Source organism: Neltuma alba, unplaced genomic scaffold (genome assembly GCF_004799145.2).
Source record: "Neltuma alba isolate B1F8T4 unplaced genomic scaffold, ASM479914v2 tig00006999_pilon, whole genome shotgun sequence".
Taxonomy (NCBI): Eukaryota; Viridiplantae; Streptophyta; class Magnoliopsida; order Fabales; family Fabaceae; genus Neltuma; species Neltuma alba.
In genome coordinates, this window is record NW_021634646.1 from 4415 (window position 1) to 24434 (window position 20020).

Below are 20020 nucleotides of genomic sequence, written 5' to 3' on the forward strand. Positions count from 1 at the left end.
TATGTATCGTTCTATTGGAAGCACTCTCATTCGAAGTACTATTGGCACTAAATGTAAGTGCTTCTTCAAGTGAAAATTCAAATATTAATTTACTACGTTGTGAGAAATTAACCCTTTCTACTAACTCTCATTAGTTACAAGTTAAAAACCTCACAATTAAACACATTGGTCATGGCCCTATTGAAACTTCATACATACTTGCATAATATTTACTTGATGATCATATAAACTCTCTGTTAACCCGTCACTTATCTCCACTAAATAATCTTATGGTGAGCATATCAAGCGTGGAAATTGAACATTCATATTTAGATGACCAAATTGAAGCATTGTATGTTTCTTCAAGGACCACGTTGCAGAAATGTGTTTTGTGGGTGTAAAAGAAGTTCGCGCTTATTATTAATATTTAAAGCACCTCAAAAGCGAACCCTATCTAACTTTGGAAACTATTCTTAATATTTAATTTTATGAAGCGAAATATAAAACCAAATACATAAATTTATTGACCAAACGAACACGAAAAGTATCACCATAAATTACCAGAACACAAGTGTTCCATGAGCTTGAAGTTCATGAGTTTTTTTTTAAAAAAAAAATATAATTATTTAAATAGTATTAAATCGGATGCCTTTCATAGTTTAAATTTTTTCAATCTTCTAGTTCTTCTAAAAAATGATAAACCAAATGCGATAACCAATTGTCCGAATCAACATTTTCTTTTACACTAGGTTGAATTACTATTGTGACACTGTCATCAGTAGGGTAAAATTAACCTGTCTCACAACGGTCTTAACTCAGCTCACGTTCCCTATTGGTGTAAGAATAAAATTGATTGAAATCTTATATTTATAATTGAATTCAATTTACCAGCAAACTAGTAGGGATGAGAGGTAGGAGGGGTTAAAATTACCTCATCTTGAACAGAGCACACGTTGTGCTCTCTCCTTCCCGCACGGTTCACATCTGGATACCCATTCTCGGTACTTGGGGTTGATTTTGTTGACTCTTTGACTTAGTCCGCCCGCTTTGCTCCCTTTTGCACGTTAGTTCATTGCTTGATTTCTACCATTACGCAAGTTGCCCCTCGCACAATTTGGGGTTGCACTATTGCGTGATTAGCTTTATTAGTACTTTGGTGAAGTCCACCTATAACATTATCTTGACTTTAATTTAATTTTCATAACAAATTTTCCTTTCAAAGGCTTTGTTTGCAGCAGTATAGTTTGCAAAAAGCAAGGGAAGATATTGTGCATTTTGATTTTGATTGAATATGCTTAATTGAATATGAATATATGATTGTGTTTGTTTGCAAATTTGCTTGAGCTGATACACTTCAAGCTAGCAGTTGACAAAGATTCTGTGAATGGGAATTGAACCCCAGTGAAAATCAACCGAGTATCTATAAACTCCCTCATCCCAAACACGCTAAAATCATAACAAATATCCTCAAAATAATGAAACTCTGGGGGGAAGGGGGACAAAAAACAAAAAAGGAAGGCCAAGAAACTCAAAACATGAATTAGGAATTAAGATGCACATGTTGATGATTTACATACAGATTGTCCTTTGACGTATTAAAAATTGTTAAGCAACACTGAAAGAGCTTGCTGCGCTCTCCACAAATCTCCTTGCCCCCTTAAACCACCTCTTGTCTCCTGCTTGAGCCTTGCATATGTAAAGCTTACCATCCTTCACTGTTGCTGTGATCAATTGGTGCTTCCCGCCTTCATCTCCATCAGCAGTTCTTGTCAGCACTGTCACAGAGTAGTACTGGTTCCCACCAATCACGGGCGATGAGCTCTCTAAGATATTTGCTGTCGCCACGGCATCTGCTTCGAACCCACCCTGGCCAGTTAATAAAGTTTAGAACTCGTTAAATCACACAAGGTTGTCTGGTTTGTTCTTATAAGGCCAAAGCCTAAAAGTGATCAACTCTGTCTGTGACTGAATTCTTGTTAAACTGATCATCATGCCTCATTCCTCTTTTACTATCAGCAGTTGAAACACTCACATTTTAACATATCAGCTTTGAATAACAAAGGACATGATAAAGAAATAAATTTCCCATTTGATGATCTCACGATTCTCGTCAAGATGGTTTTACAATGGCAGTGCAGTTGTATGAAACACTCAAGTGTGTCTGTACATAGATTTTAAACCAAGTGTACAATCTGTAGGCACGAGATAGTTCTGTTACAGAGCAAACCATCTAATTACCTCGGAATCAGTTTTGCCAAAGTAGGCTTGTTTTCCTAGCAAATAATCCACCTGAAAAAGAAGCAGAATCAACTCTTGAGTTTAAGTCAGAAGTTGCTGTCATACAAAAAAGGTATGCTTCTATAACAAAAAAAAAAAAAAAAAAAGCCCTTTATCCATAAACAAGTGGAAGCTTGTCACGAATTTACCTTAGAGAGGAACTCCTCAGGTGAACCATAGTCAGTAATGGATTTCTTATCAGTATCAGTGACTGTGACTGTGACGTAGCTGTTGGCATCGAAGTTATCCTCATATCTTAGAACCTGACCTGGGTATTCAACCTCCCTGCTGGGGTTCCACTTGGAGGGGATTGAGAGTTTGAATCCATTTCCGTTGTAGGCAATGAAGTCAGTGTCTGTCTTTGGCTTTCCAAACACATTGGCTGCAGGCAAAGCAATCATAATTTGATCAATTTTCCCAAAGAATTCGCTTGATCTTAACCATTCAGACGAGATCCAATTAACTCAGTTCCTTTTTCATTGCACATCTGCAGCCTAGTTTTACTCAATCGACCCAGAGTAAATCGTAAGCTTTAATTACCACAAACAGTTAGAATGCAAAGCAAAGCAGTTCAAGTAGTCATGGCATGGCACCAGATATAAAATAAATTCTCGGAGAAAGCAATACACCAACTTCCTTAATTACCAGCAATATTTCACCAAAGACATGAGTAATATGTATAGTAATCATTTGACGAATAAATGAAACAGTACGCATTTCCATCACCCCACATGGGTTTTTCAGTTCAAAAGTGAAGATTGTAGACTCTATCATCACAAACTCATTCTTTGTCTCTCTGTCCAGAACTTGATTAACATCATCGTTTCCAATTTTGGGTTATGCGTGATACCAAATTCTCATATCAATCACTAATCACTACAGATTTCTCCATCATCACAAGAATGAAAAAAGGACAATACCAGCTTCCCCATAGGCAGCATCAGCAGGAGAGACCTTCGAGGCAGCAGCACCGACCCCAATGAGCACAGTAAGAGCAAGTCGGCGAGAGACGAGGCTGCCGTCATCGTCTTGCTTCTGGGCCTTGCAAACAATCTGGTTTGGCTTGTTGTGTAGCACTAGACGCTGAGGAGAAGAAGAACGAGTAGGAGAAGAAGTAGCGGTACTGAGGGCGTGGTGGTGCAAGAAGCATTGAGTGGAGGCCATTTTCGTGAACAGTTCCAAACTCACCACTCTAGCTCCTAAGCGCTCTGTGAATTGCAGAGAATGGTAGTAATAATCGTGAGCTTGGAAATGGAATTGAATTTGGATGCGGGGTTTGTGATACTCATGAGTCAATGGAAATGTGGCGCTTGGAAACGGATGGATGATGATTTTTGCTCAGTTTGGATTAGATTCTTGTCAATGGATCAGGTTATAGGGGCTCTCTTGCTGCCACGTGGCAGACCTTTGCCAATTGTCTCCACGTCATTTGACTGTGTTTGGCAAGGATGGAATTAAGAAAAGATCACAAGGGGTTGGAAGTGATGACCTGTCCAAACTCCAAAATACTACCTCTGGTTCTTAATACCTTATTTAATTTTTATTTTGGTTCTAAATATAAGACCCCAATTCACTTTGTCTCTCATATTTATGCATTTTTTCTCAACTTAGTCCTTCTAATAATTGTAGTCCTAGCCAATATAGTTGATTAGTAAGAATATTTTAGGAAAAACAATACATATTTATTACAAATAATTAACTTAACTTCTTTTTTCAATCTCCTCAAATTAGTCAATTGAGTCTTATAATTAGAACCGTAGTATAAAATTATAAATCCCCAATACAAAATCAGAGGTTGTATCAAAGGAACCCGCCACCCTCCTCAACCCTTATCATCCATCCCCTCCTCCTCTACCCAAAAACTACGCCGTTTTGAGACCAGAATTGAAGGCTGCCATTTTTTTTTTGTTCAAATCAACATTTTCTACTTTGATGTATTTTTAAGTAACATCTATTATCCTAAAATAATTTTTAGTGCACCTGATACCTAGAAATATTTTTAGTTATGCCTAGTATCTAGCAAGTTGCACTCTTAACTATTTTTTCAGTAGCACCTATTATTTTTCTTGTAATAACACCCAATATCCTAAAAGTAGTTAAGAATATAATAACATATATTATTCTAAAATAATTTTTAGTGCACCCGATACCTAAAAATATTTTTAGCAATACATAATATTTAGTAAGCTACACTTTTAACTATATTTTCAGTATCACCCATTATTTTTCTTGTAATGACACCTAATATCCTAAAACTCTTAACTATTTTTTCAGTAGCACCCATTATTTTTCTTAATAACACTCTATATCCTAAAATTAGTACTGAAAAAATAATGGGTGTTACTGAAAAAATAGTTAAAAGTGCAGCTTGCTCGATATTGGGCTGGATGTCAAGTGTACTAAAAATTATTGCAGGATATTGAATAGCATTAAAAAAAGGGGGAATTTCACTGTAGGACCGCAGAAGGCAAATAATCTCAAAGAGCCCCCAAAACTTTCTGAAACCTCACTGCAGGACCAAGGGACCAATCTGATATTAATTTTTAAAGTGAGATTACAATAATATCCCTCCCTTTTATTTTATTAAAAAATAAATATTTACCGGAGTTACTGTTCCGGCCACCGGCGCTCAGGTGGCCGCCGTCGGGGTCCGGTAACCGGTGGCCGGAACAGTAACTCCGGCGGGACCTCCGGTGGCCGGAGTTTTTTTGTTTAAAACAAAGTGACCAAGGGAGGGTTTGAACCCAGGACCCCTTGGCACACCAAAAGACTTGTAACCACCAAGCCAAGCAACCCATTCAATCATAAAATGCAAATAAAACTACATATAACAAAATAAACGCAACAGTCCAAATGTAAGTGAACAAGTGAAATTAGACGATTTACAAGTGGAATTCAAAATTTGCAACAAAAGTTAGGCAATTTACAAATAACATAATAGAAGTCATAACCCAAAATGCAAGTGTTTAAGTGCAAATGAGCAAGTAAAATTTGAAGATTTATAATAAGAGTTTATGGATTTACAATCCAAATTTGGCAAACACAAGAGAATTCACAACCCAAAATGTAAGTGTTTGAATGTAAGTGAACAAGTAAATTAGACGATTTACAAGTGTAATTCAGCAATTTACAACAAAAATTAGACAATTTACAAATAACATAATAGAAGTCATAACCCCAAATGCAAGTGTTTAAGTGCAAATGAGCAAGTGAAATTTGAAGATTTACAATAAAAGTTTATGGATTTACAACCCAAATTTGGCAAACACAAGAGAATTCACAACCCACAATGTAAGTGTTTGAGTGTAAGTGAACAAGTGAAATTAGACGATTTACAAGTGTAATTCAGCAATTTACAACAAAAATTAGACAATTTACAAATAACATAATAGAAATCATAACCCCAAATGCAAGTATTTAAGTGCAAATGAGCAAGTGAAATTTGAAGATTTACAATAAAATTTTATGGATTTACAACCCAAATTTGGTAAACACAAGAGAATTCACAACCTAAAATGTAAGTGTTTGAGTGTAAGTGAACAAGTAAAATTAGACGATTTACAAATGGAATTCAGAAATTTACAACAAAAATTAGGCAATTTACAAATAACATAATAGAAGTCATAACCCCAAATGCAAGTGTTTAAGTGCAAATGAACAAGTGAAATTGTCGAATTTCACTTGCAAATCTTTAAACTTTTGTTGTAAATCTTCAAATTTTATTTGCTCATTTACACTTAAACACTTGTATTTGGGATTGTGAGTTCCATTATGTTATTTGTAAATTGCCTCATTTTTGTTGTAAATTGATGAATTCCACTTGTAAATCGTCTAATTTCACTTGTTCACTTACACTCAAACACTTACATTTTGGGTTGTGAATTCTCTTGTGTTTACCAAATTTGGGATGTAAATCCATAAACTTTTATTGTAAATCTTCAAATTTTACTTGCTCATTTGCACTTAAACACTTGCATTTTGAGTTATGACTTCTATTATGTTATTTGTAAATTGCCTAACTTTTGTTGCAAATTTCTGAATTCCACTTGTAAATCGTCTAATTTCACTTGTTCACTTACATTTGGACTGTTGCGTTTATTTTGTTATATGTAGTTTTATTTGCATTTTATGATTGAATGGGTTGCTTGGCTTGGTGGTTACAAGTCTTTTGGTGTGCCAAGGGGTTCTGGGTTCAAACCCTCCCTTGGTCACTTTGTTTTAAACAAAAAAACTCTGGCCACCGGAGGTCCCCCGGAGTTACTGTTCCGGCCACCGGTGACCGGACCCTGACGGCGGCCACCTGAGCGCCGGTGGCCGGAACAGTAACTCCGGTAAATATTTATTTTTTTAATAAAATAAAAAGGGAGGGGTATTATTGTAATCTCACTCTAAAAATTAATATCAAATTGGTCTCTTGGTCCTGCAGTGAGGTTTCAGAAAGTTTTGGGGGCTCTTTGATATTAATTGTCTTCTGCGGTCCTACAGTGAAATTTTCCCTTAAAAAAATACTTCAAAGTAAAAAACGTTGATTTGAAAAAGAGAAAAAAAACAAAAAAGTGGCAGCCTCCAATTAGCTTTGGCTAGAGGTAGACGGTTCTTGTATCAAAGCATGATTGTCTTTCATATTTCCCCTTAATTGAATATTTTACCTAATTTTTTAGTAAATTGAATTTTTTATATTTCTTTTCTAGTGGCTCTCTCATAGTTTTATAAAATGCCAAAATTTAAAGTTTCTTTTCCCATCTCCATATTTTAAAGTTAAAGTATACCTTTCTCTTTTAAATTTATGACAAATTTCGGTTCAATTACGCTTATGAAGTGTATGTTCAATCGTTTAATATTTTTTTTGGCCAGGAATCGTTTACTATTAACATCGTTAATTTCATTAACTAAAAATGTTCACTTTGCAATGAAATGCTGCCATTATTGCTCTTCAGTTTAAAAATTTGTTAATTGACAAATATTTAAAATTATAACATATTTTTCATCAAATTGTCTTGTGATTAAATATTTTCAATTTACGAATTTTAAATTAAATATTAACATGTTAGCATTTAATTGCACAATCACTGTTTAGATTTGTTGAGTTCGTATTTTATACTAATAAAATTAACGTATCAAAATTAAGAACGAAAATTACACTTTATGAATTTAATAGACTACTTTTGCTTCAGGCCCCAAAAAAAATTTAATAGACTAATTTGGAATTTATGTAAACTTAGAGAATCAATCTAGGGGGAAAAACTTAGAGAATCAAACATGTACTGGAGAATGAAACATGTAACTTTGATTTAACCCAAATTTTAATGAAAGATCATAAATTAACATATTAACATCTATATAAAATATAAAAGTTTTTTCATGATAAAAATATAGTAATTATATTTAATAAAAACAAACTTTGTAGGATCAAAAAATTCTTAGAATCTTCAATTAATTTTTATCCAATATGGAGACTATCAATGGCTAGTGCAATTTTAAATTTTAAATTTTGAAAAATCTTAATAAAAGATGAATAGATAATTTAAATTAAATTTATTTTGTCTTTTATGTGCATCCTCTGGTATTGACTTTTGAGAAGAGAAGCCGTCAAACATTATCTACTCCATAAACAATAATTTAAGTAATCATTTCCATCATAAATATAGGAATTTAAGTAATCCCTTCTACCATAAATATAGAATTTAGTTGGAATGTTTATTTTGATCTTAAATATAAAATTTCAATTTTTTTTACAAATTTATAAATTTTTTTTTTGCTGTTTGATTGCATCTATGAAAGGGGTCGGGACTTGGGAGGATCAAATGAAGTACTCCTTTAAATAAACAAACATAAATTTATGACAAATAATTGAATTAAATTTATTGATATTTGCAAATTAATTATCTGACTGATAAAGGAATATAATTTAACAAGCTGCTTAATGAAATGATTACTTAAAACATAGGCGATTGTGATCGCAAGAAATTAAACTGACCACGCAACTCGAGTCAAATTCAAGGAAGTAGCTTGCGTAATGTAAATAATCATTGTTTCTATTTAATTATGTAACAAACTCTTCAACTAAGAGTTATCCAATAACAACACCCAAATTGTTGGCAACCAAAAAAAAACACCAAAAAAAGCAGAAACCTTGAGAGAAATCAAAGTAGAGTTTTATTTATTTATAATTAACTAGCTAACTAAGGCTCTAATAAAATTTTGGAAAAACCTAATATATAGTTAATAATCAAGGATGAATATTGAGGTAGGGGGTGTAAAAATCATCTGCAAAGGAGTGAATAGGCTCCATGAGATAACTCGTGTTTAAGCCCTTAGCAATAAAGCTAATGGGATGGTACTCTTTGAGTCCCTTAGCGGCAACGAAAGAGACAGCCTTGTTGAACAACGTTGTACTTGTACCATTCGATGAATCTGCAGATTTGCACTTGAGCTTCACTTCTTCACCTTCGCTATAATCTACACCACTGTACAAGAAACAACCTTTGTTGCCCATTGATTCAATAGAAACGCTGCCGTTTCTCCCGTCTAACCCATGAACCACTCTGAACTGTGAAGACTGATAATCGGAAGAACCAGTGGAAAAGTTGGAGAGCAATAAAGGTTTCCCTGGCCCTTGATGAATCAAGTGCCTCCCAGGAAGATGAACTGGTTCGAGCAAGACCGGCTTGTCAAGAACATCATTAATATCTGCAAATAATGTGTCTTTAATACTGTCTAGTAAGACCAGATTGAAGGTCGCATGAGTGGCTCTGACGGTGCCGGTCTGAGGTAATTTCTCCATGGCCAACGTTTTACTGTCGGTGACGTTAAGGTTGGTCAAGACGAAGCTTGAGTTTGCAGAGTCTTGTGAGAAAGTGAAGAGGTGACTGTGATTAGTGGCTGGGATTGCATGCAAATAATCTTCTGGCTTCATGTTCAGATCAGAAACTTGGAGGTCCCATTCTTCCCCAACCGTGTGGCTCACAAGAAGGAATGGACCAAATATGATCGCATTAACAGTTTTATATTCTGGCCTGTTATCTGAAAAATAAATCAAGTGAATTATTGTATCATTTTTGAGATATTATGAATTCAAATCATCATCATCATCACACACACACACACAGAGATATATATATACCAGTTACCTTTTATGGGTTCCAATCTTGGGGTGATGGGAAAGATGAGGGTGAGATTGTCACCGGCGCTCCACTTTCTTGTTATAGTCAAATATGACCCTACATGAACATATTCACAGAAAGATAATCAGATATTAGATATTAATTAATACCTGGTGAGTAATAATACCTCCGGTCCTTAATATAAGATTTTGTTTGGTTTTTATTTTGGTCTTAAATATAAGATCACAATTAACTTTGTCTCTCGTATTTATGCATTTTTTTTCCAAAATAATCCTTCTAACAATGATAGCTCTAGCCCATACACTTAATTAACAAGGATATTTTATGAAAGATAACGCCTATTTATTATAAATAACTAACTTAACTTCTTTCTTTAATTTTCTCAAATTAGTCAACTAGCTCTTATAATTAGGACTGGAGGTAGTATTAAACCAAATTAAGAAATATGGATCATTGAATAAATATTTGTTTAATCTCGAATCAGCTTCAGCAAGAGCAAAATTAAAGCAATGATGGATCGAAGCTTTTCCATAGTATCATGAATATAACTAAATGAATCTTGATGTATAATAATGACCTAGTAGCCCAATGGCATGAATATACACTCCTATAGAAATAAAAAATCGCAGGTTTGATTCTGCTTATAATTTCAGGCTATTAACGTCTGTTTCTCTAATTTTTCTTTGAAATGAAAGTAAATGAATTTCTTTATATTCACCTCCATTAACACGCTGGTTCAAAGGCTCGTTGTTGAGTAAAGCACTTGTGTCATTACGTATGTCCATGTCGGTATACGAAGGTTTAATGTAGAAGACGGCACTTCTTCTCCCTACAAAAGTAGGTTAATTTGCATGTTTAGAGCATATATATCTACAAAATTAGGAATTAAATGTACTACTCCTCCGGTCCTTAATATAGGACCCAATCTTGAGTTAGTTTTGGTCCTAAATATAAGACCCATTTCTCATATTTATCAATTTTCTCTAAATTACCCCTATAGATATTCTCTCAATCATAATCAAGTAGAAGAGAGAGAGGGGGTATTAAGAAAGATGATTATGGTGTTTTAGGAAAAATGTGTCACTTTTCTTATAATTAACTAACTTACCTAACTTCCTTAATCTAATCAAATTAGTTAAATGGGTCTTATATTAAGGACCGGAGGAGTATAATCAAATGACACTATTCAAAGTCATGAATAATGTTGAAGAAAATATAGGAATTGAATAAATAAATAAATAAAATACCTGGTGGGGAGAAAATGTGAAGGTGACACGGACAAAAGGGTCATAAGAAGAATAAGTCGAGAGAGTTTGATTGAGGAGGAAGTTGGCAGCTTTCCAGTTGAAAGTAGTTGAGATATATTGAGCAATATAAAGAGTAGGGTTTGTATTGGCTGTATCTTCTTGCTCAAAATAAATGGTATCTCCAAGCTTAGAGAAGGATTCGATTCCAGTGCCATAACAGCACCAGAAGGAATCAAACTTAAAGCCCCAACCATGATTTGAAACAGCCTTGGAAACACCACGACCTTGTGGGAGCATGTAGATCATAACCCCAGGTTCTGTCCCTCTTTGTATGCCCAACACTCCATTTGTTAATGTCCTCTCATAATAATCTGCATAGGATACATCTTTTGTCCATCTATATAGATTCCGAGCAACCTATAGGAAAGCACAGTTAATTAAGACTCAGAGCAAAATTGCACGCTTCGAATAAGAAGATTTTTTTTCCCTAAGCATAGGTATCCTCCGCCTATTAAAGGCAATATTGTTTAAGATATTGTCAGATACTAAATATGAACATCTCGTTTAGTAAGGATTCAAATCTTAATTCACCACATTATAAAGAACTTCCTGTTGGTCAAATAATTTGTATACCAGATATGTTGCTGAAACGGTTGCCATACGTTATATTATGAAATGTCATGAAAGTCGATATGACAGGGACAGGAGGGAGCATGGTATTTTTTCATACTATTAAGGAACCATTCTGAGAAATTATCGTTAAGTTTGGTTAAATTCCTCTCTTTTACTAAACATCGCCGTCACATCATCATGCCATTGCCGCTTAATCAACACATTCATCAGCTCTTCGGAAGTCTTGACCAAAGTTGACCATAATGTTAATGGTTAATAAATCTGGACTGAAGTTGACCATATACATAACCTTAGAGACCGGAACCTATATTTTCCCAAAATTAAAGAAAATGATACTTCTCTAGCCCTTAATATAAGACTTAATTGACTGATTTAATTTGTGTGTATATTTGTTGGCAAAAAAAAAAAAAAAAACAGGATGTGGGTGTATATATTGTACCTTCAACATGTTGTAAGATGAACAGGACTCTTCGGTGTCGGATTTTAGAATTTCACCCATTCTGTCTGGATTTTGCCTGATAAATTTAAACCGTTCCCATTTAAAAATAGCAGGAAAGAGAATTTTTTTCACAAAAAAATACTGTGTGTTAATTATCTATATTTGTGAAGTAATAGCTGCAAATATAAATGAAAATATATTAAACATACCAATGCTCAGACTGGCTTGAGCCTCCAGTCGCATATGCGTGTGAAGTGTTAACAAGGTCCAAAAAGTATGTGGATATTTCCTAACATATAAATTAAAATAGCAAACGTTAGACAAATATCAAACAATTATATGATTCCACTTCAATAGGGTTGAAACTTTTAAAGATGATTATTTTGGATGATATGTTTCAAAAAGAAAAATTGTAGCATAACAAAGATTTAGGAGCATGTCCCCCTCCCGGGAAAGAAAGAAAGAAAGAAAGAAACACGGGCAAATGGCATTGTAGACGAAGGAAATCTTTTTCTTTTTCATTAATAAAATTATTTTAAAAATATTTTCCTTAATTTTCTAAAAACAGGCTAGGTTTTAGGATAAGCAGAGATATTTAATTACTCTGTTAGGATATATATGTGAGTATAGAACTAGTTTCAGTGCTCATCATGGTGAGTACTATGATGCTCATTAAATTTCAACCATTCAAATTTAATATAAATGATCAAAATTTAATATTTAATATTTTTACAAAATATTTTTTGTTAATAGATACATAATCCAAAATAAATATAATATCTCAACTGTAAGGTTTTTTAAAAAATAATTTTTTATTTAAAAATTACTGGTTAAAAAGCTTAAATCTAGACCATTAAAACTATATCTCAATGTTTTATATTTTAAAGCAACGACATCACCATGATGAGCACCAAAACTAATTCCATGTGAGGGTGTTTATTTACCTTGTAAAGCGGGTCACCAACAATCTCATAGCGCATTTGACCTCCAATAACGATGGCCAGATGAGTATTCGCATGAAGACCCGTTATGTCACCGGACTGCGAAAATGCAAAATAACAATAAGATTCAAAACTTAATATTAATCATCAAAACTATAATTAATTAATTAACTAATTAAATAGCTATGCACCTTTGTGGCAAGTAAGCCGAAAAAGCAAGGCTTATCAAACATGTGAGCCAATGTACGATACTTAGAATTGCCTGTGAAGTGGTAAATCCTATAAAGCACATCGTTCATTCCACCAAACTCATCGTTCAATATCTCATAGAACTTGGGCACTGTGTTCTTCTCCACAAACTTCATCACCCTGTCGTAGAAGTAATCCGCCATCCACGTCACCATCCTTAATGCCTCCTCGTTCTCCCCAAACGTATATTGATCCAACAGCCCCGCCATTACCTGTATTATTCATACCCACACACACATGTTTGGTTATTATTGATCATGAGTCCGAGCCTCGTAACGTGGATAATATCAAACACCTTTTTTAATACTCCTCCGGTATATGACCTATTTAACTAATTTAATTAGATTAAAAAAGTTGGGTAAGTTAGTTAACTATAAGAAATTTGACATGTTTTTCCTAAAACATCATAATCATCTTTCTTAATATTATTCCTCCCTCACTTACTTAATTATGGTTGAGAAAGTATCCATAGGAGTAATTTATGATAAAATGATAAATATGAGAAATAGATCTTATATTTAGAACAAAAATTAACTTAACAATTAGGTCCTATATTAAATATCCGATGAGTTATTAGAATATAATATAATAAGTACCTTGTGAACGGTGTAATAGGGAGCCCAGACAAATTCCAGAGCTTCAAGACGATCAAAGAGCTCGGTTGGAAATGCAGAGAGATATCCGGTGTTCATTTTCTTCTGACATAAAGAGAGATTGCCAACAAGGGCATCCATCTTCTCCTTCACTGCTTCATTGTGAGTGCTTGCCCACATGTGCGCAGTTGCACTCAAATAATGACCTGAAATAATCATCAGTCCCAAAAGTTAATTGACTTTTTTCCATCTAAATATAAATAACATTACTGTAATTAACTTAAATTGGTCAACTTTCAGATAAAAGTTTCTCTTGCAAATGTTAATCCAAAATTGTCCCATGGCAGTGTTGGATTTGAGGTATGAGCTGCCCCTCTCAATTTTCCCTTCTTGTTTAATGTTTTTCCTTGTTTCTTTTTAATATTAGATTTTAAATAAAGTTAGTGAAATTTTGACATATTATCAGTCAAAAATGGTGCTGTTTCAATTTTTATGATTTCTCAAAGAATTTGGGTCTAAATTAAGAAGAAACAGCAACACTAATTTTAGGATGCATACTCTTTTAAAAAAAAATCATAAAACATTAAAAACAATACCATTTTTTTAACCATGAGATATCAAAATTTCAACATGTAGAATCTAATAGAAAAAAGAAATCGGAAAAAAAACATTTGGAAAGTAGTGGAAAAATTGAGCAGCAGCAGAGATGAGGCAACTCGTGATTTCAATATACTACCTCCAGTCCTAATTATAAGATCTCGTTTGTAAATTATAAACGAGAAGGACCGGTAGTACAAAGATAGCTATAGGTTAAAAAAAAAAACATATATACTAACCAACAAAGTGACCACGAAGCTCAATATAAGGACCTTCCCAGCCTCCATAAGGTTCACCAGGAGTAGGCAAACCAGCCGTCTTCCTAAAGCTCCAAATCAAACGATCAACATCAAACATCAACAGATACTGCAGATTCGTGTTCTGGGCAGTATGATGATGCGAATCTGGGTTCAACCTCACATCGTGCAGAGACACTGGTCTAAGAACACCTTGAGGAGGCGAATATTCACCGTCCTTGTTCATCCCTCTGTACATGGCTTCCCTCTCATATGCATCTTCTTCTTTCAGCATCTTTCTGGGAAGGTCGGGCCATGGCGATTCATGATGATGATGATGATGGGCGTGCTTGTAATAATGAGCCATAGCTTCGACTCTTAAAGACTCGTTTTTGGAGACTTCGTATCGAAAGCTGTGAGATGATTCCAGTGGAGGAAGGTTCGAACATGTCTTCGGGAATTCCTCCGCATGGCCGCATAGTGGAATAGCAAAGAGAAAAAGAACCACTAACTTCAAAGCTTTCTTCATCTTCTCACTTTTGGATCAAAACCAGCCAGTTCTCGTTCTGCCTCATTAGGTATGTATATATAACTATGAGAATGTTATTTATGAATATATTAAAATAATGATATGTATGGTTTGGTTTGCTGGCTTGTTTTAATACATTTTCTTCAGATCTTATCATGTTCTTCTATGGAGAAGTTGTTCAAATAGATTCTTTAAGGACTAGATTTGTTATATATTTAGATTTTCTAAGATCACTTAGGTTTTGTATTATCTTTTAGATAATGAGATGATATTTTTAATATTCTATTCATTTAATTATATTTTTTAAAAGAAGATTTGGTATAGAACATCATATATTTCCCCAAAATATATATATATATATATATGTACACACTTTTCAAAATTAATATGTATAGGCACATATTTTATTTTATAATTCTTTTGAGATTTAGAGAAGTTAATAACAAATTGAAATATAACATGAATATGTTCATGCTAATTAATGACTCTTTGTTATTTGCTAAGAAGATAGAAAATAAATATTGAAAATACTTTGAGTAAAAGAATATGAATTTCAGGAAATTATACTCACACATGCATCATTCATAATCTTAATATTTTTTTTACTATTGAATAATAAGACGATGATTTTTATTCTGATTAATTTTTCAATAATTTAAAAAAGATATGTAGCTGGTCTTTAATTTTATTTTCTCTAAGAAGCTAGTATAATTGAACATGGATCTTCTCAATCAAACTTTCAATTAACTAAATATAGTTTATTGTTCTACTGCATGATGAACGAAATTAAATACCATTTAATTATAACTTATAAATAATATGATATTTTACATTTGATATAATATTGATGACTTAAAATTTATGATATTTATGAACTCTAAATCTGGCTATTAGCTAAGTAATAATTATAACCTATAGGTACCTCCTGCTATTAATATAAAAGTTAAATAACTAATTTATAAATATTAAAAAAATTAATTAAATTAGTTATTTATATTAAATGGATATTGTCTTTCTTAAAATATCCCATCATTTATATGCATTCCCTTTGATGAAAACTTATTAACATATATAATTAGTATAAGAATTAATTACTTGGAGACAAAATTAATAAATATTGAAAATAAAATTTGAGTTATTATATATATGACCAAATTAAATTTTCAATTGGCAATTGTTTTTGCTATTGGCTTATTCACCCCATCATCTGATGAATACTCCTCCGGTCCTAATTATAAGACCCAATTGACTTATTTGAGGAGATTAAGGAAGTAAGTTAAGTTGGTTATTTATAATAAATAAGTGTTGTCATTCCTAAAATATCCTTGCTAATTAAGTATATTGGCTAAAACTATCATTATTAGAAGGATTATCTTGGAAAAAAATGCATAAATATAAGAGACAAAATGGATTGGGTCTTATAATTAGGACCAAATAAAAAGTCAAATTGGGTCTTATAATAAGGACCGGAGGAGTAATAACTAAGTCCGCACATGCGGCATTTTCGCAATCCATGTGTTCCACTGTTCGCTGCTATGCGTAAATAAAAACTCTCACGTTACGTTTGGTATGAAACCTTAAAAATAAGGGATTAAGATTTGAATTGTAATTAAGAAAATCTATTAAAAGAGTGTTTAGTATAAAAGATTACTTGTTATATAAGATTAGTCAAACCCATATATGTGGGATTAGAGAATACCATGAAGAGAAGTGGTATTCCTTAATCCCACCCTTATGGGTCTGTCTAATTCCATACAATAAGCGACTATTCATGCCAAATGCTATTTTAATGATTTTTTTTCAATTGCAATTTCAATCCCAATTTTTCATTTTCAATGTTTCATAGCAGATGGAACCTCAAATCTCAATATTTATAAATTAAATAACATTGATTCTTTGTAACACAGGAATCTGCAATTAATTTCTTAAATTTGTATGAGTGCAAGTTTAGTTTTTAAATAATCATTAGATGTTCAAATAAATCCAGAAAGAATTAGTGTCTCTGCACCTTCACATTCTCTTCCTGATGTTTTCTTCTTCTCTCAACTTGAATCTTTGCTATGTTTGCCAATTCATCGCAATTTTTTATTGAAGGGAAATATATTTATATTAATTATTAGTTACATTACTGGAATGTATAACATAACTTTTACACAACCAACAAAATTTTACATGATCTTTTATAAAGTTTGAGATGAGATATACATTGTTAATAACTTATAATAAATAAATTAATACTAATTAAATTTATAAATATCATTTATTAAAAAATTGATGAATTTTTAAAAATATCATCTGATATAATATAAAATTGGCCAAAAAAATCCAAAAGAATTTGGAAATCTAATTTTATGACAAAGTAAACTAATTTATTCAAAAGTGCATTTTATTTGATTGTCTATTTGAACTGGACCCAAAAATATGTAGAGCTGTATATGAACTTAAAATTTAAATTCTTTATAATTAAATATAAAGTTTTAAAAATAAATTTATCATTAAAAGGTTATCCACCTGAATGATGAAATAACCATACTTATCATTTCAATATAGATAATATAAATGATATTCCGCTTTGATTTACTTAAAACTATACTCCCTCCTATCCAGTTCTAAATGTAAAAATCATTTTATTATGTAAATTATACTATAAAATAAATCTTACATGTTCGATTTAATAATAATTTATTTTGAATAATTTTTATTAATATTTTATAGTTAATCAAATAGTGATCCCTATTATTTTGATTTGTTAAAAAAATTAAATTTAAAAATCAAGAATCATTAATGGCTTATATTGGTAGAATTTGCAGGATGGAATACAAATAGATATTAAATGTTAAACAATAAAAAATAAGCAAATTCCTTAAATGAATAATATTTATTAAAAAAGATAGTAAAAGTTATAATTATTTTAAAAAAATCAGCTGTTTAAATATAAGTTTAAAAACATCAATTGTTCTTAGCAATGATATTAACAACTGTTATTAACTTATTATGACTTCTGCTAGCTCTCATCCTTGGCTCTCTACCTTGACAAAACATTTTTTATTCAATTTTACCAACGCACGCTGTGATTGGTCACACTAAATTTGGCATGTTTTTATCTTAAAGATAATTTTACTAATAATATAATTTTATATTTATAACACCACCTAATATATGTTGATGAATCTTCTTTTTTTGCCTTCTTTTTTCTTTTTCTTTCTCATCCTCCATGCTATCTTGCAAGTTGAGAGCTTTTTTACTCAAACAAAAAAAAAGTTGAGAGCTTTCACACCTTTTTTTTTCCTTGTTGGAAATTTCTTGTAGGTTATAGATGATAAAATTTAGAGTAAAACAGGATAATTCCAGATATATTAGTGAGATAAAAACTTTACAAAATTAATATCCATGTTGGAAGAATATAATTTTGTGGTCATATTGTTAAAATTATCCTTATTTTTATATCATACAGATAGTTTAATATTTTCAAATTTATATTTTAATATGTAGTCTTTTTAAATAAGTATAATTTTTGTAATCATTTCAGGTAGTTTAGTATTTTCAAATTTATATTTTAATATTTAATTTTTTAAATAAGTATAATTGTTATGATCATTTCAATAAATATCGTTTTCTCCATGTATGGATTAGAATTATATGTTGGAAAGAAGAGTTTAAATATCATCTAAAACTAAAGCTTTTCATCAAAATGAGACAAGTTTTCTGATAAGAGTATAACAAGTGTATATTCTGGTTAAAAAACAAGTGTATATTTCAATTGCATTATTATTAATTACTTGCTTTTAAAAAATCACACATTTGCCATGTGCTACCTCCGGTTCTAATTATATAATTAGGACCGGAAGCAGTATATTAAAATTTACATATTTATCATAAAAGCTATATTAAATGAGAGTTTTTTTTTCATGAATTGGTATAAATTAAATAAGGTGTATTGAAGATTATCCGAATCCAAGATCTTATATATAGGCCATATTTTATCTAACAAATCCACTTGATTTATTATTATTATTTTTTGATACAATTGAAAATGTACCTGGGTTTTTTTTGGATGAGATATGAGAATTGCGAACCTGTTCATTTTGAAATAAAACTAAGGGTTAAGGTGCACCCAGCACCCCATGTATTTAGCCAGGTGCACCCAGTGGCCGGAAGTAATTTGTGGTGCAAATTTGCCCTCAAAGTAATTAAATTGGTGCACCGGTATCCCATGCTAACAGATCTGTTAGTTTGACCGTTAAATTGATGAGTCAGCACAAATTTGACCAGAAAATCTGACGTGGCATGTCTAATAAGCAGGTGATGTGAAATTTTTTCGGGGTTAAGGTGCATCCAGCACCCCCAAGTATTTTTCCAAGTGCACCCAGTGGCCTAAAGTAATTTATGGTGCAATTTTGCCCTCAAAGTAATTAAAATGGTACATCGATATCCCATGTTAACAGATCTGTTACTTTGACTGTGAAATTGATAAGTCAGCACAAGTTTGACCAAAATAATTTGACCTAGCATGTCTAATAAGCAGGTGACATGGCTTTTCTTGTTAATTCCATTGTTTTGTCTGAATATTACTCCTCTGGTCTTATTTATAAGGTACTTCCAGCATGTTTCACACAGACCAAGGAAAACCCTAAATTTCATTAACTCTCATTTAAATTTTAATAACTTTCCAACTTTATCCCTATTTAATATACATTATACCTCATATAAACAAAGTCAATACAATAATAAATGAGGGTTAAATTTGTATATCCATACAAAAAATTTCTCTCAGTGCCTTATAAATAGGATCAAAAAATATGTTTTCTCTCTACCCTATAAATAGGACTAGAGGAGTATATCTAAAAAAATTTCTTACTCTGAAAAAAATTCCAAGAGCCGAAGAGAGCATTTACTGAACAGAGAAAACAAAGCAGTGGCAAACGAAAAAAATATCCCATGCTAACAGATCTGTTACTTTGTGAAAATGAAACTTTTTCAACATGTTATCTATGTCAAACTGATTTTTTTTTAAAATAAAAACCTACGTAAATATAGGTCACATTACGTTAATTGATTGTTTACTTAGCTTTTATTTTTTACAAAACAAAACAAGCGGAAAACAAGAAAATTTATCATCTTGCCCGATCAGCTCTTAAAACGTTTCACTATAACAGAATCAATCAAAAGTTCAAAA

The 20020-nt window shown here is 32.1% G+C and overlaps 2 protein-coding genes across 2 annotated transcripts; both read right to left on the bottom strand.

Moving 5' to 3' along the window:
* Positions 1 to 1503: 1503 nt before the first annotated feature.
* LOC114751658 (oxygen-evolving enhancer protein 2, chloroplastic-like) lies at positions 1504 to 3511 on the bottom strand. The gene is made up of 4 exons (XM_028940323.1): positions 3177 to 3511; positions 2406 to 2638; positions 2218 to 2268; positions 1504 to 1845 (listed from the first exon to the last, which is right to left on the bottom strand). The coding sequence occupies exons 1-4, from the start codon at positions 3418 to 3420 to the stop codon at positions 1585 to 1587; spliced, it is 789 nt and encodes a 262-aa protein (XP_028796156.1). The 5' UTR covers positions 3421 to 3511; the 3' UTR covers positions 1504 to 1584.
* Positions 3512 to 8485: 4974 nt separating this feature from the next.
* On the bottom strand, positions 8486 to 14844 carry LOC114751645 (uncharacterized). The gene is made up of 10 exons (XM_028940307.1): positions 14319 to 14844; positions 13486 to 13688; positions 12832 to 13101; positions 12644 to 12739; positions 11909 to 11988; positions 11700 to 11775; positions 10628 to 11044; positions 10176 to 10209; positions 9387 to 9476; positions 8486 to 9279 (listed from the first exon to the last, which is right to left on the bottom strand). Exons 1-10 carry the CDS (start codon positions 14842 to 14844, stop codon positions 8486 to 8488), a joined length of 2586 nt encoding a protein of 861 aa, XP_028796140.1.
* Positions 14845 to 20020: the final 5176 nt, after the last annotated feature.